Consider the following 23395-nt stretch of genomic DNA (forward strand, 5'->3'; position numbering starts at 1 on the left):
AACTTGTTTTATATTTTTGCATGCAAAAAGATACGCTGTTTTAGATTTTTTGCATGTCTCAGCCGATCCTGGAGCGGCAAAGGTTTAGATTTCCATTCCGGGTTGATTTTTCATGTGATTTTATTTTGATTAAATTCTATATTTTTATGAAATTTCGACGGATTTCGACATATTTTGTGTAGGAATTATGCACAAAATAATTTGGCGTGCCCGTTCGATTGACTTATCGTCATTGTTGGGTCGTGTGAAATTCCGTGTTAATTTGTTATCATCAAGGAGAACTTTATCCTTCCAGGAATCTCGACCTTATCAAGATGATTCTGATAATCGAGCCAGTTTTGACCGTGTCGAGGCTGCCGATGTCATCGTTGTTGGTGGAGGTCATACATATAAACTTTTCTGCTTTTGTTTCAATTGAATATTACATAAATTATTAAGATGCAAAATTTTTGCACGGAATTTGCGAAAATTGCGAATCTGATAAATAATTGGTCTTTGAAATACTACAGGTCACGCTGGGACTGAAGCGGCCATGGCGGCGGCGCGGATGAGGGCTAAAACTTTCCTTGTGACGCATAAATTCGACACGATTGGTAATTTAGAATGAAATTTACGAGGTTAAAAAAGTTAACCTTTGACATTTTTAGGAGAGATGTCCTGCAATCCATCCTTTGGTGGGATTGGGAAGGGTCACCTTATCCGTGAGATTGACGCGTTGGACGGAATTTGTGGCAAGATTTGCGACATGTCCGGCGTTCAATATAAAGTAAAAGAAAAACAAACCTTGATAATTACTTGGATGGATACCTTAATTTAATAACTAACTAAATTATGCAATGTCTAGGTCCTTAATCAAACCAAGGGACCCGCCGTGCACGGTCCAAGAGCTCAAATCGATCGGAAACTTTATAAACAAAATCTTCAAAATGTGATCCGCCAGACCAAAAATTTAGAAATTATTGAATCATCTGTAGAAGATTTAGTCTTGGAGGGGAATCGGTGCATAGGGATCGTGCTAGGTACTAATTTGCGTTATTTAATTATTGTTAATTAAGGGATTAATTAATTGCAAAAGGGGTGGCAAAATACATTGTTTATAAAAATACAACAGTATCTTTAGCTCCGTTCTTTGGAAATCTAAGTCCGAAGGACTTAGATTTCCGGTAATTTGTGAGTAATTGTTGTTTATTCTCTTTGTTCAGAAAGTGGTCGTCTCATTAAATCCTCCGCCGTTGTAATTACAACGGGAACATTTCTCCGTGGGGAAATAAATCTTGGGCTGGAACGCTACCCGGCCGGAAGAATGGGCGACAAACCGGCGATCGGATTGGCAAAAACGTTAGAAAATGTGGGATTTCGGATGGGGAGGTTGAAAACGGGTAATTTTTTTTAGACGAAAAAATTAATGAAGCGAATTATTGATTCTGGAAAAATTTTGCAGGGACGCCGCCACGCTTGGATAAGGGGACGATTGACTTTACGAATTTGGAAATCCAACCAGGCGACGATCCTCCGATACCGTTTTCTTTCATGAATGACCGGGTTTGGTTGGAGGTAGGATTTATGATGCAGTGCTCCGAACGGTACGGTATCGGTACGGTATCGGGACGACCCGATCGGAACGCTGTACCGATTGGGCCTTTCCGTTCCGTACCGATTCCCGAAGCTAGGTTCTTATCCCGTCCCGAACTGTCCCGATGATTTTTCCGAACCGATACCGTACCGTACCGAAAACCGACGGTTCGGGACGGAATGTCCCGATTTTTTTACGAAAAAGATTAATTAGTGGCGGGTTATACTATAGCAAAAATTTTGTTACACCAACATCAAATTTTAGTCAAGAAAGGACTTCCCCGCTATCCGCCTATTGACAACTATTATAAAAGTTGTCGTACTGATCTGATATTTTGTGCATGTAAACTAAGTAAAATTGTAAAATATGATACCGTGTAAGATGTTTCTCTAGTTTTTTTGACAAAATCTGTTTGCTATCCTATAAGTTGTTTTTGATTAAATAATTAAGTCGTTTGGCCCAAACTTGATTTAAAATGGCAAATGTTTTAAAAAGGCATACATTTAATGCCTCTCCAAAAAAATGGGAAGTACCCTCCCAATATTTCAGAAGTACCCTCCATTGAACCCTACCTCCTAATGTTATTTTTGAATTAGGATTTTGGTGGCAAAATACCTCTTAAAATAATATACGTATCTGCAACATATAATTTTGGAATTTTATGTAAAAAGCGTATCATTTATTTACAATTAGAGTTAACGCTGCCATAAAAACATACATTTTTAAAAACTACATGGCAATCAAGGCTTTTGTGGACTTAAAAGGTCCTCCAATCAAGCTTCCTATCGATACAAAGTGATACAGTTTTGGCTTCAGGACAACATAAAAAATTGTTTTTAATTTTCCGAAGTACATCTTTACAAATATACAGTACCAGTCTTAAAAAAACTGGCACGTTCATGTCGACCATTCCAATCAGTGCAGCAAAGTAGAACTAAGGGGTTAAAATTTTCAGAAATTGTCTTCAAAACGTGAAATTCGGCACGTGGTAATGCCGAATTTTTAATCTTAAATTCTTTATCGCTTCTCAGGAATGAGTATGAAGTAAAAAGTGAGCAAAGTGTAACCATGGTTGCACTTTGGGTACCCTAGCCCCTACACCTTTTATATAAGTTGCTATTTTCATCTTAAAAAATTGAGTATGGTGGGTAAACACTACTTATGCGTAGCACATACAGCCTTGGAAGTTTAAGATTTTAAAGAACTCCCACTTGTCAAGGGGAAGGACTTCTTAATACTTCAAAAATATGTTGCCAAATAATAGAAAATATCTAACAAACATTTAATCCCCACAACGGAGATTGGTAACAATCCGCCGGTCAATTCGGACAACAATTTAGACGCGGACTCTGTACAGGCTAAATGAAGTCTGTCTGCAGGTTTTCTATTTTGTGTTACTGGGCCTAAGTCGTCATCAGACCCAGAGTATGAATCGTTATCAAAATTATTGAGTCAAAAATATAATAAGACCCATCACAGTTAAGAAATTTACATAGAATTACGATATGCAAAATGAGAGGCTCCTTCCATTTAACAGGAGGGAAAATTTTGAGCATTAAGAGGTTGCTTTCCACTTAGGTAACTTCTTAAATATTTGGAGGGTGATTCCCATTGTTTTGGAGAGGCATTAAATTACTTCCTTTTAAAAAGTGAATATTTCACGAGGTTAATTTTGCACTAATGCTATCGAGTCAAATTTTAAATTCAACGAAATCCTAGTAAAATTCAGTCGAAATCACTAAATAGTGACCGGGAAAGCTTTCGAACCTAACCCTTAAATAAATGCGTTTTGATATTGCTAATTAAAATTAATAAAGTGTTCTAACTTGTTCATGGGCCTCCTCTTAAGAAGTTGTAGAGGTCATGAGTTTGAATTTATTTTTGTGACAAAACTAATTTAAAGTTACAAAAGTTTGAAAATGTCAATTTGCAATTGACGAATAGTTGAGCAGGGACACTCAGGCTAAAATAGGCTGCACTGGTTTCATAATGCAGAATTTAACTCGCCGTACTACGAGTTTACTTAAAGAATCCCTTCGTCAAAAACAAAATAAAAAAAATTTCGGAACGGAATCGGGAATACCGATCCCGATACCGTCCCGAACTTATCGGGACGTGGGCTTGTACCGTTCCGAAATCGGGATTTCCCTATTTCTTTTTCGGGACAGCGGATCATTTAATACCGTACCGTTCCGATTCCCGACGGTACGGTATCGGGACATACCGATACCGATAGGAGCACTGTTATGATGGTTTGAAATTTTGAGTTTTCTAAGATATTGCGGTGCATCGAAGTCAACCGGATGGATTTGATTTGAATTTCGGCCCGCCTCCAATCTTAATCAAATGGGCACGTGATTTTGGCGCGAAGAAATTCTGTCCGGTTGACTTCGATCCACCGCAATATTTCGAAAGGTGAAAATTATAGGAAATTTTCATGTCCAATTTCAAATTTTATTGGGTCTAAAAACTAACAATTTTCTTCATTTAGCGCAAAATACGACAGATTTTGTTAACTTTGTTAATTTGTCATTTTTATTTTGCAAAATTTTAATTTATTTTAATTTCTCCCCAGCATCTACTAGTACCAACCTATTATGGATTTAACTTATATACTTATCCTTACAAATTTTACTTATTGACTTTGAAATTCTGATTTTTAAAAATATCAAAATTCAGTTTTTACAAATAATGTAGTGTCATTCAGTTCAGGGTATTTAAATATTGGCATTTTTCATGATTATTTTTTTTACACAAAATGTCAACTTTTCCAACAAAATTTGTGAAAATCTAGTTAAAATTTTATTTTAATACATACGAGTAGATCCTTTCAAAAATAAATTGATTGAAATTAACCAACCTTTTTTTGCAAATCTGTAGGCGAAGGATCAACTCTTATGTCACATGACACATACCGATGAGCGAATCGAGGCCATAATTCGTGCCAATTTAGAGGCGAATCGCCACGTGCAGGAAGAATCGTCCTCCGGACCACGCTACTGTCCCTCCATCGAGTCCAAGGTGCTCCGCTTCTCGGCGAAAAAGGGGTCGCATCAAGTATGGCTAGAGCCGGAAGGGTTTGATAGCGACCTCATCTATCCAAACGGCTTGTCATGCACGATGGTCCCAGAAGCCCAGTTGGCCATGCTGCAGGTCAGAGGTTACAAATAATATCGAGTAATTGATATCGAGTTGAGATATTATCAAAAATTGGACTTAAATGTTTTATTACTTTTGAGAGGATAATTTTGATTTGAGCCAATCGTGCCATGTTTTTGGCGAATATTAGCAAATTTTGTGTCAGTTTGACAAAAAAATGCAATTAAAAAATTAAAAATTATATCTTGAATTTCAATATTTGTCGATAATTGTGAATTTTTGGAGAATACAAATATGGATTTTTTTTAAAGTTTTTGTCGAGAACTTCTAAATTTGATGTATAGAATTAGACGTTTTTGTGTAAAAAATTGTGAATTATTTTCCCACATTTAATTACTAATGTAATTTTGTAAATTGTTGTATTTTTCTTGCAGACGATCCGAGGTTTGGAGAAGGTTCGGATGGTTCGAGCAGGTTATGGTGTGACGTACGATTACATCGACCCCCGCGAGTTGGAGAGGGATACCCTGCAAACGAAGAAGGTCAAAGGTCTCTTTCTCGCAGGGCAGATCAATGGGACGACGGGATATGAAGAGGCTGCAGCCCAAGGTGTTCTTGCCGGTGCAAATGCGGCAGCCACGGTGCGTCATGACATTTTAGAGATTTAAATCGAAATTTTAAAGAAATCTGGCATTTTATGAATTTGTTTTATAGATTTTTTTATTTTGTAAAATCGGTGTGCTAAATTTAGTGAATAGAAGCTGATCAACTTTGCAAGTTTTTGTCAATTTTGTGTGTGATTTGTATTTTGTTTGCTTTGTATTTAATTGGATTTCGTACAATTTGGTTAATAATTTTAAAGATTGTAAAATCAGTCTCTGAAATTTTGAGACTAGAATTTGCTAGAAATTTTGATGCGACATGAAAATGTGACAATTTTGTATTTATTTTGGTTATACGATTTGTAACATGATTTCGTACCCGTGGGATAAAATCGTCACTTGTTTTTTGTGTAGGTGTTGAACCGACCGCTTTTAACCATTGACCGATCTGAGGGTTACATCGGCGTTTTGGTGGATGACCTGACGACACTTGGGGCTCCCGAACCATACCGAATGTTTACTGCTAGGGCGGAATTTCGCTTATTTTTGCGATCGGATAACGCCGATATTCGACTTACGAGGAAGGGTAATAATTTATAAAGTTAAAAGGTCTTCTGGTTTTGACAAAGAATTAGCTTTGAAATTTGCCAATTTTTTTGCAGGCCATGAAATCGGACTGGTGAGCAATGAGCGGTTCGAAAAGATGGCAAAGCTGGAGAGAGAGCTGGCCGAGAAGAGGTCCGTGATGGAAGGAATCGTCAAACCGTTGACGGAATGGGGGGATATTATCAAAGGAGGAAATTCCAGCAGTATAGTATTTTCCTCACGTGCTAAAAAAAGGTGACCGTTTTTTAAAAATTAGAATCGAATTTTTTTCATAAAATCCAGGATTTTACTGCAATTTTTCTCCGATGAAAAATAACTCGGCTAGAAACTCGACCTGTTTTTGAAATATTCTGTCGATTTTTTTAGCCTGTTTGACATCCTAATTTTCGACCACATCTCGATGAAGGACATCTCCACCTCGATGGCGTCACAGCTGCCGAGCGACTTTTTTGAAAATGGTGAGGTCATGCGTCGCCTAAAAATTGAGGGGACGTATGCCCATGCCGTCCTCCTACAAGGTGAAGACATTAACCAGCTCAGGCAAGAGAGGAGACTCAAGTTTCCGGAAAACTTTAATTTCTCAGAGTAAGTTTTTATTTTTTGGGAGATGAAATAGAATTCTGAAAATTTTTAAAATTTCTATTTTTATAATAGTCCAAGGATAAGTTTGTCGACGGAGGAACGGCAAAAATTGGAAGAAGCTCAACCCTGTGATGTACGTTGGCGAGTTTTAAGAAGTTTTGTCGAATTTATGTTTTTTTTCTGTAGAAAATTGGGAAATTCTGCTGCATAAAATTTCTGTAATTTGTTTCCCAAATTTCTAATTGTGCCGAATGCTAAAAAACTAAAACAATGTATTCCCAAATAGAATTTTAAGAGATTTTATCTTCTAGAAAGTTCGAAATTTGGGAAATTTTGGTAGAAATGTTTCCTAGAATAATTCCCAGAAGTTTCAATTATGACGAATTTATCAAATTATGACGAATTTGTCAACTTTTAAACGTGTCTCCGAATATTTGCAAATTATCAAATTTTTGCCTCAGTTTAGTATTTTGTCTAATATTGTTTTGTATGAAATTAATCCATTTTTTTCTGCTCCATGAAACAGATCGCCTCTGCCACCCGACTCCCTGGCGTCACGCCATCCGCCATCCTGCGACTAATCCACTTCCTAAAGAGGCACCACGAAGAATCCACACCTACCCCACCACCACCACAAATACCTCGACAAGAGGCGTCGTGTTTATGATAAGAAACACAAAAAACAGTGTAAAAATAACTAGTCAACGACATACGAGATTTTTTTATGGGTACAAAATAAAGATTTAATTATTAACTTTTAATTGTGGATTTGTTAATGTTTCTTGCTCGATTTGACGACAGTTACCCATCCTTCTTCGTCCGGTTGTGTGACGGTGTTGTCTCCAGCGCGGTGGGAGGAGGAGGAGTGACCATTTGTCGGAGTTGATCCTGTTTCCTCGGTCTCCATCGCCTGTAGAAAAAAAAGTATTAACTGTAATGATACTTCTTAACGGATATTTTCGGGGAGATTATTTAGATAAGCAAACGGGAGGGATCTTTTTGCAAGTTTACAAAAATAGATGTGTACCCTTGTAAATTTGCAAAAAGCAATTCTGATGCAGAATAGCAGAATTAGCCCAAAAATGGTGAAAAGTTGCGTTTTTCATACCTGCACTGTATGAATCATGTGGGGGTTTTGTATTTTTTTACTAATTTGCATAATTTACGAAGGAATTTGCAATTTTTTGACTAATTTACACAGTTTGCATACAAATTTGAACTGGTTAAGCCTATGGCTTAATTGCAACTGAAAATTGGCAAGTTTTTGAAATGGATTTTTCATACTTTGAATTTTTTGAATAATTTGCACAGTTTACGCACAATTTTGCGCAGCTTAAACAAGAATAATTAATAATTATTTGCAAATAATATGTAAGTTTTTTAAATAGAAAATTTTTCATACTTCTTCATCATCATCTTCGTCAGAATCAGACTCATCCCCAGGAGCTTGTTGATGTTGTGGGGGTGGTTTGACCGCAGCGGCTGCGGCATCCATCTCGACATGAAGTTTGGTCAACTCCTCCGTCTTCATGGGATCCATAGCGAGTCGAAAGTGGGCGCAGAGACGGTCGCCAATCTCATCGAGGGAATTATCGTCTACAATCGTGTCCAATTCTTGGTTCATTATGGTGGCGAGAAATTCTGCGACTTCGTCCGCCATGAGGTCATCTAAAAGGTCGAAAGGTCAGTTAAAATCATGATTAAATTTAAAAACAATGCGATTTACCATTCTGATAAAAGAAATCTTCCACCGCGCCGCGCATCCAGGTCGCTATTTGCTTCCCGTACGCGCCCCCTTGTCCATTCTGGACGGCAAGCTGGACAGTAGACATAATTAAGTTTAATTGACTACAAGTTAATTGTAGTTAATTTAATTAATGCTTATTATTTGATTTACCTCGAGAGCCGTCCAGCTTGTCAATATCTTATCGACGGAGAGGTGAAAGAGTGGAGATTTATTTTGAAGCGTGTACAACGGCATGGTTTAAATTAGTTTAATTAATTGAACAATTAAAAGTTAATTAGAAACAGTCACATTTTCAATTCCACAACTAAACACGTGCTGTTCTGTTTTACAGTCGGTCTTCTTTCCCCAATCCGCGGTACGAAATCTCGTTTTTGTTTTGGTTTCACATGTGCGACGATAAATAAATAAAGAATGCAAGTAATAATTTGATTATAAATTCAATCCTGGTTGGTCAGATAAGGGCTTATCTTTAATTATTTGAAGTAGTTAACGTAAAACAACGCACCATTTAATTTAACTATCGTGTTTGTCGGATTAGTTCCGATCTTCTATGAAAGAAAACATTAACTTTACAAATTTTAAAACTTTTAAAAATTAAAAATTAATTAATAAATAAATTAATAACTATTGCATCGAAATTATCCACAATTTTGCAAGACGTTAAGTAACGTCATCGTCGTTATCTTGCTTTTGGTATTCAAATCGAGCTGAAAATATTAACCTCAAAAAACTTTAAAAATCACAAATTACAAATTAATCCAAAATATCCTTAATTGTTTTAACCATTAATTAAACATTAATTAATCACCACCAAGTTCAAACTTGCATTGTGGTAATAAATATGTTCGGATCTCCTCGAGGTCATCATGACGCCAACAAGATATCCTCCCCCACACAAGAAGTGGTCCATATCTGCCCCTCAATTAGCACGATTGCCTCCTCGTCCGACCGTGTCAACGCGCTTTACTCCCCTTTTCGTCCCAGACCCTTAAATCCGGAAAGTTTCGACCTCAAGTTAAAATTTTGGACGAAAGCTCTCGACGAGTGGGTCACTTTCTCGGAAAGATTGACCTTTACCCTCAAAGAGGTCCAGAAGGGGATGATGATCGCTCAAAAAACTCCGGCCTGTTTGGAAGACGTGCTGGAATTTTGTGCCAAGTAAAATTTTTAAAATGAAAATTTTGACGAATATTTTTGAAATTTTTTTGTTTGCAGAGATGGTTCGATCGTTTCTACGAAGGAATTTTACGACACGTTATCCGCATCGATAAGCTGGGTCGCGTGGGGTCAAGTTAACGCGAAACGTTTGGTGGGAAAGGTCATCCCCTCGCTGCCCGCAGCCCCGTGGACTTATTTTACTCGTGGCAAAACCCCACCGGAACAAAGATATGTGCATGTGGGTCATTTAAAGGTGGAAATAATAATTTGTTAATTACTAATAATTAATTGTGGTTAACTAATTCGTACTTGATTTTTTAGGATCTCGTCGACACTCTGTCGAAATCGGCCCCCCTAAGGAATCGACTCCTCTCGCTGGACACTTTTACTGCTTTGGTAACTTCGCAGACGGGAATTTCTGACCCCGGGGAGCTGTCCATCTTGCTCGATTATCTCAGGGCGAGGAAGCTTATCGAAGTAGATAAGGTGGGAAAGGAGGACGTCGTCATTTTTGGGGATAGCTTAAAAATATCCGATGTCGACAAGGGCCGTTATGATGTCAAGAGAAGTATAGAAATTCATGAAGAGAGGTTGGAAGAGGTGCACGTGCAGATGGAGGAGGCCGTGATGAGGGCGAAGGATGCCCTAAAACAGGGGAGGAGGGCGAAGGTGGGTGGGAAATTAAGGAATTAATTAATTGGTTAGTTAGTTAATTAAGTGGTGGTTAATTTCAGGCCAAGTATGAATTGAAAAAGAAGAAAATGTTGGAGGCGAGAGCGGACAAATTATTGAGCGTGGTTGACAGTCTGACCGTGATTGGGATGAGGTTGGATGAGGCAGAGTCAGATGCGCAGGTGGGTGGGAGACCAAAATTTGGAGAAAATTTGTGAAATTTCATAAATTTGACTTATAAAATTCATAATTTTGTTAAAAAATCAACGAAATTACAGATTTTGCAAGCCTACCAGTCAGGAAAACAAGCATTGGCGGATGTCCTAAAGAAAAATAACTTGACCGTGGACGCCGTAACGGAAGCCATGTTGGACGTACAAGAGGTAAAAATTAGCTACAAATTACCATAACGTAACGAATATTAAAATTGCTGTCGTGTAGGTTTTGGAAGAAAGTGGAGAAGTCAGTGCGGCCATATCGCAACCCTTAGACGGAGGACAGACCGACGATTTGGAGGAATTGGACGCAGAGTTGGACGCCCTTTTGAAGGAGGACGCAGAAAAAGAGGCGGAAAAGAGGAAAGGTGAAGCGACAGAGGGCGACGATTCTTTCTTGATGAAGAGATTGGTCGGATTAAAAGTTCGCGAGGACGAGGGTAAGGAAATTGATGACCTAATTTTCATGATGATAAGCTAATTTCAGCGTAAATAATTCATTCATTACATTCCTGACATGGATAATTTCTCCATTTTTTTCAAACAATTTACGTTTGAATATGTTAAACGCCAATTCTGAATGTTTTATACTGTATTTAGTAGTAAATGAGATAAAGATGTGTTGTAGATTTGAAGTGTTGTTGAATTATGAAAAATAATTAGTATTTGGTAAATTGTTTTTGTAATCAATATTTTTTTTTGTTCACAGACGGTTTTGGCGACGCTGGTGTCGACGGTGATGAAAACGTCTCTTCACGAGACGCGGATATTTCTAGTGAAATGTAATACTCGAGGTCATGTTGGCGTGTCATCAGTCCCTTGTTTTAATTGGAGTGCCTTTTAAGAGAGAATTATAAAATAGTTTTAAAGTATTATTGTGCCTTTTAACTAAAATTGTGGAGAAAAAACAATATTTTTTAGCATCGCCAACGTCAACCTCCGCCGAGAAATAATGTTTAATATAATATGTGATATCTTATTATTATATGTATGTACATACAGCTAAATAATTAATTAGGGAATATAATAATCACGGATTTATTCACACACTGGATGCATGAATAATTGTATGCATACAATGCATGACATGACGAGATTTTCTTGTAATAATAAGTTGGACGAACAATAAACATCAAATTGTTGGATGTGCAAATGTATGTATATATAAACAAAATTCATGCGCATCATTTCCATGCATAAAAATATACATTAAATATGGGCAAAAAAAGTTGACCAACATCATGACCTTTTTCTACGAACGGGGGATCACAGGGTCTAAATTGTCTCCATTTTCATTGACAACTTCCACTAATGCTGGTTTTGCAGCCATCTCTGCTTATTAGCGACCTACGACCCATATTAATTTAGCAATTTTTCAATTGATCCGAAAAAAATCTGAAATTTTGCATATTTCATGGAAAATATACATTTATATTTGCATATTTATGCATATACATTTTGCATGGAAAAATCAATTTTCATACTAAATTATTTTTCTATAAGTGATCCATCTCATTTTCAAAATTCTTAATTATTCAAAGTACACTTGATAATTAAAAATGACTGGGTTTTAAATAAGTTAACTATTTAAAATAACTATGTTCATCTTATTTTGAAAGCTTTATAAATTATTTTGTTCTAAAATTCATCAGAATCAAAGTTGTAAAATGTTAACGCCAAAGCAGAATGATGTCAATTCTTTACATTGTTTGAAAATATTAATAGATAGTTTGTAAACGACGTGTAATTTAGCAAAATTTTGGATGCCATGATGCTAATTTTTCAGGATTCTTAAATTTTTTAAAACATTTTAAACATATTTTTTGTAAAATTCTCGTGGTACTTTAGCCAGCCTGCAATTGCTTTTGCAATTCAGTGAATTGCAAAGCATAGGAAAAATTAATTTTCATATAAAATTATTATTTTTATAAGTAATCCATCTCATTTTCAAAATTCTTGATTATTCATAGTACACTTAATAATTTTTAAAAAATCTCTGGGTTTGAAATATTTAACTATCGTGGTTTTAAAGCGTTTCAAATTATTTTGTTCTAAAATTCATCCGAATCGAATCTGTAGAATGTTAACGCCAAAGCAGAATGATTTTATTTTTTTGCACTATTTGAAAATATGATAGGTTATCATCCATGTTTTTTGTAATTTATTAACAAAATTTTGATGTTTTTCAGCATGTTTACAAAAAAAACAAACATTTTTAACATATTTTTTTGAAAAGTTCACGTGGTATTGCGATACAACCAGCTTGCTTTTTAAGATAACCTTGGGCATTACGAATGATTTCGTAATGGATGGAAACTATGCTATTTTAAAAAATACCTAAAAATACCCAAAAATACTAAAAAAATATACGCATAAAATTCTGAAAAAATACAAGTCTTATTTTTGTAGGTTCGTAAATTATTTTGTTCTAAAATTCACCAGAATCAAATTTGTAAAATTTGTAAAGTGTTAACACCAAATCAGAATAATTGACATTTATTACATTAAATAAAAAATTTTTTAGATAATTTAAATCTGGTTGTGTAATGTAATCCAACAAAATTTTGGATGCCAATTTTTCAGCATGTTTACACAAAAAAAAAACATTTTCAATATATTTTTTTGAAAAATTCATGAGGAAATTCATACAACCAACTTGCTCTGTAAAAGGGGAGGATTGCCCATTACAAATAATTTCATGATGGATGGAAGGAAACTATGCTATTAAAAAATGCCCAAAAATCCCCTGAAAAAATACTCAAAAATGTAAAAAAAATACCAAAAAAACCCAAAAAGTTGCAAGTTTGTGTTGTTTTCATAGATAGTGGTTGTTTTATAAGAAAAACGGTAGAAAGTGAGCATACCTTTACACAACATCTCTCTGTGCACATGACCAAATATTTTACATACATATGTGCATCTAGCCAATGTGAAATTCTCAGAAATAAACAGACTTTTACTGCTGCGGAGAAAACCAAGTAGGGAAATGCACATGGATCTCTTATCTCAATTTTATTATTAATTGGTCTCTTAATAAAATTAGTCATGATTCATGAATGAATAGAATGTGACAAGTTATTTATTACTCAAATAGTTGACGTTATTGAGTCATTTTAATTCAATTCAACATTTAGTTTAGACTCGAGTTTCTCGTGCGTGCCAAATTTGTGTGATTTTGCATTCATTTCATTACATTGTCACCCGGAAGTAAAATTTTGGTGAGTGGGAGGAATTTGTGCAGTATTTTTTTAGACTTGAAATTAATTCGAGTTTAATTTTTGTTTCAATTTGCAGAAGATGACGGCGATAAATATTTGGAGCAGTGCGTTCTTATCAGTGCTTATCTTGTGGAGTGGAGTAGATGGTAAAAATTAAACAAAGAACGTTACAGATAAGTAATTTAATTGGATTAATTAATAAATTATTTAATATTAAAATTAGGAGCTCACACGCAGCAAGACTCCGGAAAACAAACGTGGTCGTGTAAGTGTAACAAATTAAATTTTTAATACGTGGCGCAAATGGGAAACGCATCATAACTTTTAGAATTTTGAAAAAAATTAACATGTGGCGCAAACGGGAAACGCATCATAATTTTTAGAATTTTGAAAAAAATTAGCATGTGGCGCAAACGGGAAATGCATCATAATTTTTAGAATTAAAAAAATTAACATGTGGCGCAAGTAGGAAACATATAATTTATGGAATGTTCCCATTTTTTGCCCAGATGTGGAAGTTCGCCCCGGAGCCCACATGTTTTGGTGGCTGTACTACACCACAGCCCCCGTCCCCACGCCGACGACCCGTCCACTCGTCCTCTGGCTGCAAGGCGGCCCCGGCGCGAGTTCGACCGGCTTCGGAAACTTTGCAGAAATCGGACCGCTCGATGTTTCCCTGCAGAATCGAACCCACACGTGGCTCAATTATGTGAATCTCCTCTTCGTCGACAATCCGGTCGGATGTGGGTTCAGTTATGTGAACGATACGAAGCTCTTGGTCACGAATAATTCCCAAATTGCGGACGATCTGGTGGAAATGTTGAGCAAATTTTTGGACAAAGTTCCCGACTTTCAGACCACGCCGTTGTATATTTTTGCGGAATCGTATGGAGGCAAAATGGCGGCACAGTTTGCCCTCAGAGTGTGGAAATTGGTGGAGAAGGGGAAGATCAAGTGTAATTTGAAGGTAATTGATGAGTAACTTGTGCCATAGTTTGCGAAGTTAAAAAAAACAGGCGAAATACTTTTCTTAGTGAGGCAAATACCTACAGGGAAAAAATTATTAGCATTGCGATGACGCCAAAGGTCTCGCTCCGATTTAGACGAAACCACGATAAATATAAATACTTAAATAAGCACATGTTTCAGGATTTTTCATAACGCTCAGTTTCAAGTAGTTTCAACGAAGTCATAACGGTAAACGTGTGCTAGAATTTGTAGTTTTACTGTGAAATTTTTCTCGCGAGTGAGAAAAATTTATTTTAAAAAAATCGTTGATCTGATAAAATACCATTTTTTATCGTTTTTTTAACTGGTAAATTTCACTTTCGAAATTTACTGTGAGTTTTCATCTCTTCGGATGGATGTAAATATCTCTGCCAAACGTGCCTTTTACAAATTTCATATTGATCAAATTTATTCATAGATTTTTTACACGTTTTAATTGAAAAAAATAAAGTTGTCTTTGTGATTTTGTTTGACAAATAATTTTCAAAAATAATTTTTGAAAGATATGTTTAACCAATTTTTGATAATGAAAATTTGTTTAATCTTATTTTATTTCGGAAAAAATAGTGAGGATTTGAAGCCGATAGCAGTTTTATTATTATTTGTGAATGAATAAATTCACTTATTGAAGGATTGGAAAAATTAGTAGTATTCAAATGAGTGCGTAAATGAGTTTACTATCATAAAAAGATTTATGAATGAATGGACTAATGAATGATTAACTGTTTTTATTACAAATATCTGGTAACTTGCGCCATAACTAAACTATCTATAACATTGGCGCAAGTTGGAATATAAACTCGACTTGATAATCCTCCACTCCTAAATTTTACTCTTATCTTACAGGGCGTCAACCTTGGCGACTCTTGGATAAGCCCGGTCGACTCTGTCCTTACTTGGGCGCCCTACCTGTTTTCCACCTCGCTCGTCGACAATCCCGGATTCGCCGCGGTGAACGCGTCCGCCTACGCGGTGAAGGCAGCCGTGGACAAAGGTCTCTTCCCAGAAGCCACGGCCCTGTGGGATCAGACGGAAGAAATCATCAACAAGGTCACGAATGGAGTCAACGTGTACAATATTCTCGCCCCAGTTGACCCCGATGATGTCAGCAAAAGCAAAAGGTCACAAAATATGGTTGAGGTAAAATATAAATGATGAATTTTGTACCACTGGATTTTTGAGGGGGATGAGAAATTTTGTAAGGAGAATTAGGGAACTTTGGAAAGGTGGAATGTTTTTGAGGAAGAGTGAAAATTTTTGGGGGCAGAAAAATTGGAAATTTTGAGGAGGGGTAAAGTTTGGAAGGGAAAATGATGCTATTTTGATGATATTTTTGATAGATACTTTGTGACGACAGGAAAGGTTTTCAGAGAAAATGTATATAGGAGTTTTCGGTGGTTGGCAAATTAATGCGGGTTGGGAAATTTTAACTGGAAAGAAAGTTCAGGAACGGAAACTTTGAGATTTTGATGAGAATTTGAGAATTTGATTTTAAGATCGATCCAAATAATGCAATTTTATCCTGGAAAATGTGTTGCTTTAATTTTTAAAATGTAATTTTTTAAGGAACCTCAACCAAAATCACCATCCGTCGCAGAAATCATGTCGCAATTCTTCACTCATGGACAAACCGGAAGTGCGACATTGCCTCGTCACGACCATAAACGACCCTTGACCTCAGCTTATCTCCGGGCCACGTCGCCCGACCCCTTGACCGTCCTAATGAACGGGTCGATTAAAGAGATGCTGCGTATAATTCCACCCAATGTGACGTGGGGAGGCCAACAACACCTCGTTTTCGACGCGTTGAAAGGCGACTTTATGCGGCCGGTGGTGCACGTGGTGGAAAACTTGTTGAACAACACGCCCCTCGCGGTCAACGTGTACTCGGGACAGTTGGATCTTATCGTGGATACGATGGGTGAGGAAAATCGGGAAATTTTGGGAGAAAAATAAGTAACTTTTTGTGCTAAATTGAGAATTTTGCATGTAAAAATTAAAATTAAAATGAGTCATTTTTTGCGGAAGTATCAATTTTTCTTAAAAAAATGAAGGGAACTGTGTAATTTTTGTGTTGAATTAGGAATTTTAAATGTAAAATTTAAGGGAAAATGTCATTTTTTTTGTGCTAATGATGCAATTTTTGCTGCAAACTTAAATGAAAATTTGTCATTTTTTTTGCGCTGAATTAACAATTTTTGTTACAAAATTTAAAGAAAATGTGTAATTATTTGTGCTAAATTGTAAAATTTTTGTTGCTCTAAAAAAGTGCAAAATTTTGAAAGAAATATTTTGTTCTTATGCTGCAGGGACAATGAAATGGGTGGAGGAAATGAACTGGGCTGGCGTCCCGGAGTGGTCAAAGGCCAACAGAAAACCCGTTCTGGTCAACAATTCGACCGAAATCTTTATCAAAACGTATAAGAATTTCGGCTTTTACTGGGTTCTCAAGGCTGGCCACATGTAATTGAATTCTTATATTTTTTCCGGTTTTAAAAATTATTTATTGCTTTAAAAAAATGAATTTTCAAAAAATCGTCAAATTTTGACGACTCTAATGAGGTTTTATTTTAAATTGTAAGGCGATTTTTTTTAAAGATTTGTCTGTCGTTCAGTTCAAAATGATTGAATTGAATATTAATAATAAAGTCAGAGGTTTCAAAAATTCGAGAAAATTAAGTTTGGCGACCATAATGATATTTTTCAAAATTTATAATTTCAAAAAGCCTTAAAGGTTAGATAGACGCATTCGTATAATGATTTATTTGGTTTTTCGAAAATGTACAATTTTGACTATCCGAATTGGAACATTTAAAAAAATAATTACAAAACATTTTGAAGATGTACAATGTCGTCGTATTAATTAGTCCAGAGTGGTGTCAAAAATTCATTAACAAAATTTGGTAAAAAGTTGTAAAATTTTGACGACTCTAACAATATATTTCAAAATTTAGAATTACAAAAACAGCCTTAAAGATTCGTTGGACATCTTAAAAAAAATAGTTTTTTTATGTACAATTTTGACGACTCTGTTTTAACATTTTGAAAAATGTAGAAGTTCAAAAAAGTTCAAGATGACTTTACCACTGACTTTTCTTTCGTAAATTACGAATCGTAATTGTATGTACTGATTAAGCATCTAATTTTAGGGTTCCAGCCGACGCGCCGGAAACAGCGGCGGAAATGTTACAGATTATCACACAACTTAAAAAGTGAGCCTTCGGAAGAAGATAAGGTGACGCCAAAATGATATTCGAGAGACTGCAAAGCCTGATAAAATGGTGCATGCTTAATTTTAGGGCGAATTTTTTGCCAATTTCTGGTCACAATTTATTACCAATTATGGTGCTATTTGTATGTAAATAAGTATAACAATTTATTCATTCAGATTTTTTTCTTTGTAATTCATTTTATTTTTCATTTCGTAATTTATTTCATAATACATTTCAAAAAAAGCTAATATGTTTTTGTAAGTTTTTGCAAACATTGCACTTCCTGTTCTGTTCCTCCTCCATCCAGGTTTTAAAAAAATGTTACATAATATTTATTCCTCTTTGTAAACTATCTCTTAAAAAAACTCTGCAAAATATCAGTGCAGAAATCATGCAAAAATTGTACCCATTTAAAAAGTAATTATATCAGAATCCACGTGATAAATAATTTCGCACAGAAAATTGTTCCAAATTATAAGAAATTTATGAAATGAATTACCTTAATTTTTGCGAACGAACCATGAAACCTGGTCTGGACGCCGAGTGAGTGAGAGAGAATCTACAGATCACATTTAACTACCACGCGTAATATGTAATTAATTAATTAATTAATCGTTAATTAAATTCCTGAATAAATAAGTAATTAAATTACTGAAAAAGAGAGAGAAAGCTAAAAAAATCATCATCATCACCGAGTCGACCTCTGGGGGTCGGACTGGGGGCTTGGCGTTGCCGTAAAATCGCCCTATAATTTCCTAACTACACTTCTTTCACCAAGCCCAACAACATCGAAATGTTGTGACGATATGGAAATTTTATGTAATTTTGGAAATCAAGTGAGTGACATTTCAATGCCTACCTTTTTCGAATCAAAATACCCACACCGACAGAAACAGAGAGTGACAGAGGAGGAAAACACACCGACGACGATACATATTTCTTAATGTAATTTGTGGATGATGACGTGGTCCGTCGGCCGGTCCGCCTGCACATAATTTTGAATTTCCGGTCACACAAAAGTTTACACAAATCTACACGTGTTCTTATTTTTCTAACGTTCAAAAAATGGTCGTGGGGAAAGGATGGCATTATTAAAATTGACATTACTACAAAATTTCTGGGGACAAAATTTGCCATATTTTTATCACTACAAAATTTCCGGGGACAAAATTGCCACATTTTTCGCCCGACCTCATCATTTTATACACATTTTCTACTAATTTAAGTCTGTTTTTTTTCTAATGTCAAAAAATTCCTGTTGACATCACAAAATTTCCGAGGACAAAATTTAAGTTCCCATATTTTTCACACGACCCTATCATTTAATACACACATTTTCTGCTAAATTAATAATCTGATTTTACTTTAACTGTACATTTAATCAAAAACACAACAAAATTATAAACATGTTTTAATTACAAGAAGGAGGAAAATTCTAATTTCTGAGAAATAAACGTTAATTTCTAAATTTCTGCAAATCTACAAAAGTTCTTCTGTTATCTTAGGAAAACAAAAATGAAAAAAAATTCAGCACTAAACCCGATTTTGGTTTGGTTTCGGTGTCGTCGTTTTCTTTTAAAATCTTGGCATCATCATTCCCCTCGGTTGATTTTGGTGGTGGTGCGGGTTGTGGTTTCCGTTCTGTCCGTACCCGTAGCTCGGGTTCACTGTGGAAAATATTAGGGCAAAATTAGTCCACGTTTTTTTCGAAATTTTGTAATAAATTGTATCATTTTTATATATTTTTTAAATCAATACAGCAATACATACATACATACAACAATTTTGAGGATTAATTAAGACTGTGCACACACGATTTTTCATGAATTTGATGAATTTTGAGGGAAAATAAAATTAAAATAAAAGTAAAATTTTGCAAAATTTATTTTTTTTTGAGAGAGAGAAAAGCGAATTTTATTTAAAAGAAAAAACGTGGAGATATGAATTTATATAAAACCTGGCGTAAGTGGGAGTCCGTTTACACAGGCGTGATATCTGAAACAATGAGTTTTTTTGTGACCCACGCACCAACCACGAGATTTACATATGAGCACACACAACAACAGCACACGATTGAGATAACATGATGATGATAAGCAATTTAGAAATTTTTGAGAAGTTTCATAATTTTGGGAACAAATTAAATTTGATGTGATGAAGATATGTATGTACAAACGGGGGGTGGACATGTATTTATTTTATGGTGGAAATATTTGAGAAATAAAAAAAGGAAAATTATAAATTTCCGAACATTTTTTGCCAAATTCTTATCGTTACAAATTCAATACTCTAAAACCCACCATGTCATGATATCTATTTTTGTAACATAAAACGCCAAACATATTTTTTGCTTAAATATAGTCGTCGAATATTTACAAAATGAGAAATATTTTAGAAAATCTAGAAATATTTTATTTTTAAAAGATCTTGAAATTTTAGTAATAATCTCACAAATATCGAAAATAAATACATATCCGCCGTAAGAAGATGATAAAAAATTGAAGCGATACGATAAGCATCACAATTTTTAGGCATTTAAGAAAGCAAAGAGAACGAGTGGAAAAATAAAGTGGTGAAAGTAGTGACGCGAAATCTGGTATTTCTGCATAAATATCTTAAAAATTATCACGTGTTTGGTTAGCCTTACATATTTTTTGAAAAGGTGAAAAAAACGAATCGAAATTGGAGAAAGTTGAGGAGAAAGATGTACTATTTAGCAAAAGTCAAGTATTTTATAAGTAAATTAAAGCGATAGCATAAAGCATGTGATCTCCTTAATTTTTTTTCAGGGTAAACTTGACATCAAAAAATGTACAAGGTCAAAATCAGAACTCACAAGATCACATCCTCTATCTGTGCACAAGAGACAGTAAATAATGATAAAATTATAGAATAAAATTTAAATAGAAAGAATTTATCCAAGTTTTTTTTATATCTTAAAAGAAAAATATTTGGACTTAACTTATTCGACTCGAGAACGAGATGGCATATTTTTTTTTACGGAAAATGCATTTTTCTCTTGGCGAACTGAATGAGCTGATGATGAGCAAGGAGGAGGAATAGTTTGAGCTTACCTGGAGGACCGCTGTTGGAAGAAGAGGGGCGAGGAAACTGATTACCTCCTCCCCCAGAAAAATTACTGCCTTGCGGTGGCGGGGCAGAGCAGGAGGGTTGAGATTGTGGTTGTGGAGGGGCTGCTGCTGTGGTTGGGTTGAGGAGCATGGGTGGCGCCGAGATGGAGTGTGAGGGCACGACGGGCTTCTGGTATTTCGACATCCGGGCGCGGATTTGCTCCTGAGGAGAAAAATAGGTAAATAAATTGCGAAATCAGTGATCGGCTCATCGGCATATTTCTTGCGAATTTTTTTCGCGAACATGGCGATCACTGGATGACTTACGAGCGACAAGTCTTCGAGTGGGTGGATAATTCTGCTCCCAGATCCGGGAGGGATGATGGAGGGAGCTTTTTTCACTTCGACTGGTTTACTAGCAGGTGCAGTGGAGGATCTACATACCCAAATAATTTTTAATTTGCAGTTTTCTTTGCATAACATTTAGCACACAAATTACTCACCCGTACGCCGGAAATGTCGCGGAAGGTCGGGACCCCATCATATTGTTAAGCGCGGCGGCGGCGTCAATCTACAATTAAGATGGACATAAAGTTATGTGGAATGGAAATCGCTATTTTTTAGTTTCTTAACTGACCGCATTATTCGCCGCAGAATTATTAACGGCCGCCGCTGTGGCGGCCGCGGAAGGAAAGAGCGGTCTGACAGGGACGTGTTGCGGCTGCATTCCGGGATGAAATTGATGCGGGACGAACATTCCTCCCCCTCCGCCACCCATCATTTGCTGCATCTGCATCGCAGCCATAGCGTTATTCATCCCGGCCGCGCCAGCTGCCGCCATCATGAAGGGATTCGCCGTCATCATGCCGTGATGGAGGCCCATTCGGTTCATCATGCCGGCGGCGGCCATCTGGAAGAAGGGAGTAAAAAAATGGGTTAGACTTTCTGGGGAATTTACAATTATATTGAAATGGCGACACGGAAGGAATGCGATCGATTTTAGGGGGACGAATTGTGGTAAAAAATTTGAAATTGATTTTAACGCTGTAAAATTGTTGTAACAAACTTATGATAGATTTTGAAGATGTAAAATTGAGGTAAAATATCGTGGTGTCAAACTTGTTATCGATTTTGACCATATAAAATTTTGGTAACAAATGTGTGCTCGATTTTTTACCCTAGAAAATTTTGATGACACTGTAATCGATTTTTTGACGTAAACTTGGATAACAAATGTCATTAACATTAACATAAGACTTGGATAACAAATTTTGGTTACAAATTTCTGTACTAATCAATCACATTCTTTCCGCCCCGCTTTTTCCATATTATTCAAATAACTTCGTTCTGCACGGAATGTAAATATACATTGTTCATCATGTGGTTTTGCTGCTGGGGGGACATGATTTGATGGTGGGGATGAAATCCTGCCGCCGTCATGTTCATCATATTGGCCATGGCGGCGTTATTATTCATCGCGGCAAGGTTCATATTCATAGCGTTAACGGGAGCAAATTGCTGCTGGTGGTGGTGTTGGGGATGGTTTAGCATCATTTCCGGTTGCTGTTGTTGCGGAGGGACGAGGGAGACTTGTTGGTCGAGTTTGACCCGTTTTGGGGGCCCTGATTCTGGTTCATCATCCTCCTCGGAGGACGAATTGTTTCGTCCGGACGATTTGGAGCCGACCGGAATGCCTCCAGACTTTTTGAGGGCTTCGTGCTCCTTCGCGTCGGCGACGGGGATCCCTTCCATGCCATAGATTTCGATTTCTATATTGTTCCGGTGAGGCAGAGCGTTGGGGATTTTGTCGATGGTTTCTTTATGGACCTGGGACAATTGAGGGGGATAATTTTAGTTAGTTAGATAATTATGAAGAAAGAGAAAAGTAAACAATTAAACTGATTATGAGTTTTAAAAGAAACGTATGACAATAATAGCTTTTGGATCAAGTGACGGAGTTGACGGTGCGTAATTTACGTTAATTAGTTAATTAAATCCGACCAAGAATTGATCAAAGTAAAGTAATTCAGTTTAAAATTTTGTCTTTAATTCAAACGATTAACGTTTGGATTAAAAAGTGACTGGTTGTACCAATTTGGTAGAAAATTATAGCTTTTTTTGTTGGTACGGTGTGTTATTTTTATGGGAAATGAAGGACCACACCCACTCTTTCGTAACTGACCTGCATGCAATGGATGACAAGGCCGGGACCAGTATACAACTTCTTATGACAAACTTGACACTTGAAGTGTTTGGCTTTTTGATGTTGAATGAGTATTTTTTCATCTTCAAATTCCCTGTTGCAATACCTGTAAAGTAAAGAAGGTCAAGGGTCACGTTTTTATAAGACAATTGATTATGAACAACTAAGAAGTGCTGGATTATCAACTGGAATTAATTAATTGTCGAATTAAATACGAATTTTCAAGTTGACTCACCAACACCACGGCTTTAAAGGCTTCTTCTTCTTCCTTCCCATTTTTATTTAGTTCTATTCAAAGGAAACTAATTTTAATCACTTTAATTCAAATTTTACCCTACTTATTCAAAATTTTGAATTATTTCTTCTGGAAAAAAATTGTCAAATTTATCCTTCAAAAGTCAACTTTTTGATAAATCAACAAACTCAAAC

General features: G+C 36.0%; 5 protein-coding genes across 7 annotated transcripts; 3 read left to right on the top strand and 2 right to left on the bottom strand.

The window, feature by feature from the left end:
- The first annotated feature begins 82 nt into the window (after positions 1-82).
- LOC110848485 (protein MTO1 homolog, mitochondrial) lies at positions 83-7377 on the top strand. Its single transcript, XM_022095713.2, has 14 exons — positions 83-380; positions 510-593; positions 648-766; positions 845-1019; positions 1203-1379; positions 1442-1554; positions 4454-4726; positions 5107-5313; positions 5689-5860; positions 5937-6114; positions 6247-6465; positions 6535-6595; positions 6989-7190; positions 7264-7377. The coding sequence occupies exons 1-13, from the start codon at positions 188-190 to the stop codon at positions 7127-7129; spliced, it is 2112 nt and encodes a 703-aa protein (XP_021951405.1). The 5' UTR covers positions 83-187; the 3' UTR covers positions 7130-7190; positions 7264-7377.
- Positions 7180-8501, bottom strand: LOC110848487 (pre-rRNA-processing protein TSR2 homolog). Its single transcript, XM_022095716.2, has 4 exons — positions 8360-8501; positions 8189-8279; positions 7865-8130; positions 7180-7372 (listed from the first exon to the last, which is right to left on the bottom strand). Exons 1-4 carry the CDS (start codon positions 8441-8443, stop codon positions 7235-7237), a joined length of 579 nt encoding a protein of 192 aa, XP_021951408.1. The 5' UTR covers positions 8444-8501; the 3' UTR covers positions 7180-7234.
- LOC110848486 (charged multivesicular body protein 7) lies at positions 8011-11411 on the top strand. The gene is made up of 8 exons (XM_022095714.2): positions 8011-8145; positions 8541-9367; positions 9425-9620; positions 9689-10036; positions 10102-10221; positions 10318-10422; positions 10481-10694; positions 10964-11411. Exons 2-8 carry the CDS (start codon positions 9051-9053, stop codon positions 11038-11040), a joined length of 1377 nt encoding a protein of 458 aa, XP_021951406.1. The 5' UTR covers positions 8011-8145; positions 8541-9050; the 3' UTR covers positions 11041-11411.
- A 1779-nt stretch (positions 11412-13190) lies between these two features.
- On the top strand, positions 13191-18109 carry LOC110848048 (retinoid-inducible serine carboxypeptidase). Its single transcript, XM_022095143.2, has 8 exons — positions 13191-13472; positions 13549-13618; positions 13696-13737; positions 13982-14439; positions 15327-15620; positions 16047-16401; positions 16790-16943; positions 17630-18109. The coding sequence occupies exons 2-8, from the start codon at positions 13552-13554 to the stop codon at positions 17694-17696; spliced, it is 1437 nt and encodes a 478-aa protein (XP_021950835.1). The 5' UTR covers positions 13191-13472; positions 13549-13551; the 3' UTR covers positions 17697-18109.
- Positions 17913-23383, bottom strand: LOC110848049 (BUB3-interacting and GLEBS motif-containing protein ZNF207). Of its 3 annotated transcripts, XM_022095144.2 has the most exons (9): positions 23202-23383; positions 22946-23072; positions 22105-22590; positions 21401-21673; positions 21267-21334; positions 21091-21199; positions 20767-20986; positions 19232-19359; positions 17913-18677 (listed from the first exon to the last, which is right to left on the bottom strand). In XM_022095144.2, the coding sequence occupies exons 1-8, from the start codon at positions 23240-23242 to the stop codon at positions 19268-19270; spliced, it is 1416 nt and encodes a 471-aa protein (XP_021950836.1). In that variant the 5' UTR covers positions 23243-23383; the 3' UTR covers positions 17913-18677; positions 19232-19267. The 3 variants fall into 3 exon arrangements, with proteins under 3 accessions (XP_021950836.1, XP_035706626.1, XP_035706625.1); XM_035850733.1 differs by having other exon boundaries at positions 18591-19359; positions 22132-22590; XM_035850732.1 differs by having other exon boundaries at positions 18591-19359.
- Positions 23384-23395: the final 12 nt, after the last annotated feature.

This window comes from Folsomia candida, unplaced genomic scaffold (assembly GCF_002217175.1).
Source record: "Folsomia candida strain VU population unplaced genomic scaffold, ASM221717v1 Fcan01_Sc004, whole genome shotgun sequence".
Lineage (NCBI taxonomy): Eukaryota > Metazoa > Arthropoda > Collembola > Entomobryomorpha > Isotomidae > Folsomia > Folsomia candida.

What these genes read in the sequence shown, in the direction of transcription:
- LOC110848487 (XM_022095716.2), bottom strand. Translation starts at nt 8,443, where the DNA reads ATGCCGTTGTACACGCTTCAAAATAAATCTCCACTCTTTCACCTCTCC. An exon ending in CAAGCTGGACGGCTCTCGAG is followed by an intron (nt 8,280 to 8,359) that starts GTAAATCAAATA and finishes TCTACTGTCCAG; the next exon opens with CTTGCCGTCCAGAATGGACA. An exon ending in AGATTTCTTTTATCAGAATG is followed by an intron (nt 8,131 to 8,188) that starts GTAAATCGCATT and finishes TCGACCTTTTAG; the next exon opens with ATGACCTCATGGCGGACGAA.
- LOC110848049 (XM_022095144.2), bottom strand. Translation starts at nt 23,242, where the DNA reads ATGGGAAGGAAGAAGAAGAAGCCTTTAAAGCCGTGGTGTTG. An exon ending in CCTTTAAAGCCGTGGTGTTG is followed by an intron (nt 23,073 to 23,201) that starts GTGAGTCAACTT and finishes TTTACTTTACAG; the next exon opens with GTATTGCAACAGGGAATTTG. An exon ending in TTCCAACAGCGGTCCTCCAG is followed by an intron (nt 19,360 to 20,766) that starts GTAAGCTCAAAC and finishes TATTTTCCACAG; the next exon opens with TGAACCCGAGCTACGGGTAC.
- LOC110848486 (XM_022095714.2), top strand. Translation starts at nt 9,051, where the DNA reads ATGTTCGGATCTCCTCGAGGTCATCATGACGCCAACAAGATATCCTCC. An exon ending in GTGCTGGAATTTTGTGCCAA is followed by an intron (nt 9,368 to 9,424) that starts GTAAAATTTTTA and finishes TTTTGTTTGCAG; the next exon opens with AGATGGTTCGATCGTTTCTA. An exon ending in CCATGTTGGACGTACAAGAG is followed by an intron (nt 10,423 to 10,480) that starts GTAAAAATTAGC and finishes GCTGTCGTGTAG; the next exon opens with GTTTTGGAAGAAAGTGGAGA.
- LOC110848485 (XM_022095713.2), top strand. Translation starts at nt 188, where the DNA reads ATGCACAAAATAATTTGGCGTGCCCGTTCGATTGACTTATCGTCATTG. An exon ending in TGTCCGGCGTTCAATATAAA is followed by an intron (nt 767 to 844) that starts GTAAAAGAAAAA and finishes TGCAATGTCTAG; the next exon opens with GTCCTTAATCAAACCAAGGG. An exon ending in GTGCAAATGCGGCAGCCACG is followed by an intron (nt 5,314 to 5,688) that starts GTGCGTCATGAC and finishes TTTTTTGTGTAG; the next exon opens with GTGTTGAACCGACCGCTTTT.
- LOC110848048 (XM_022095143.2), top strand. Translation starts at nt 13,552, where the DNA reads ATGACGGCGATAAATATTTGGAGCAGTGCGTTCTTATCAGTGCTTATC. An exon ending in CTTGTGGAGTGGAGTAGATG is followed by an intron (nt 13,619 to 13,695) that starts GTAAAAATTAAA and finishes TATTAAAATTAG; the next exon opens with GAGCTCACACGCAGCAAGAC. An exon ending in CGGAAAACAAACGTGGTCGT is followed by an intron (nt 13,738 to 13,981) that starts GTAAGTGTAACA and finishes TTTTTTGCCCAG; the next exon opens with ATGTGGAAGTTCGCCCCGGA.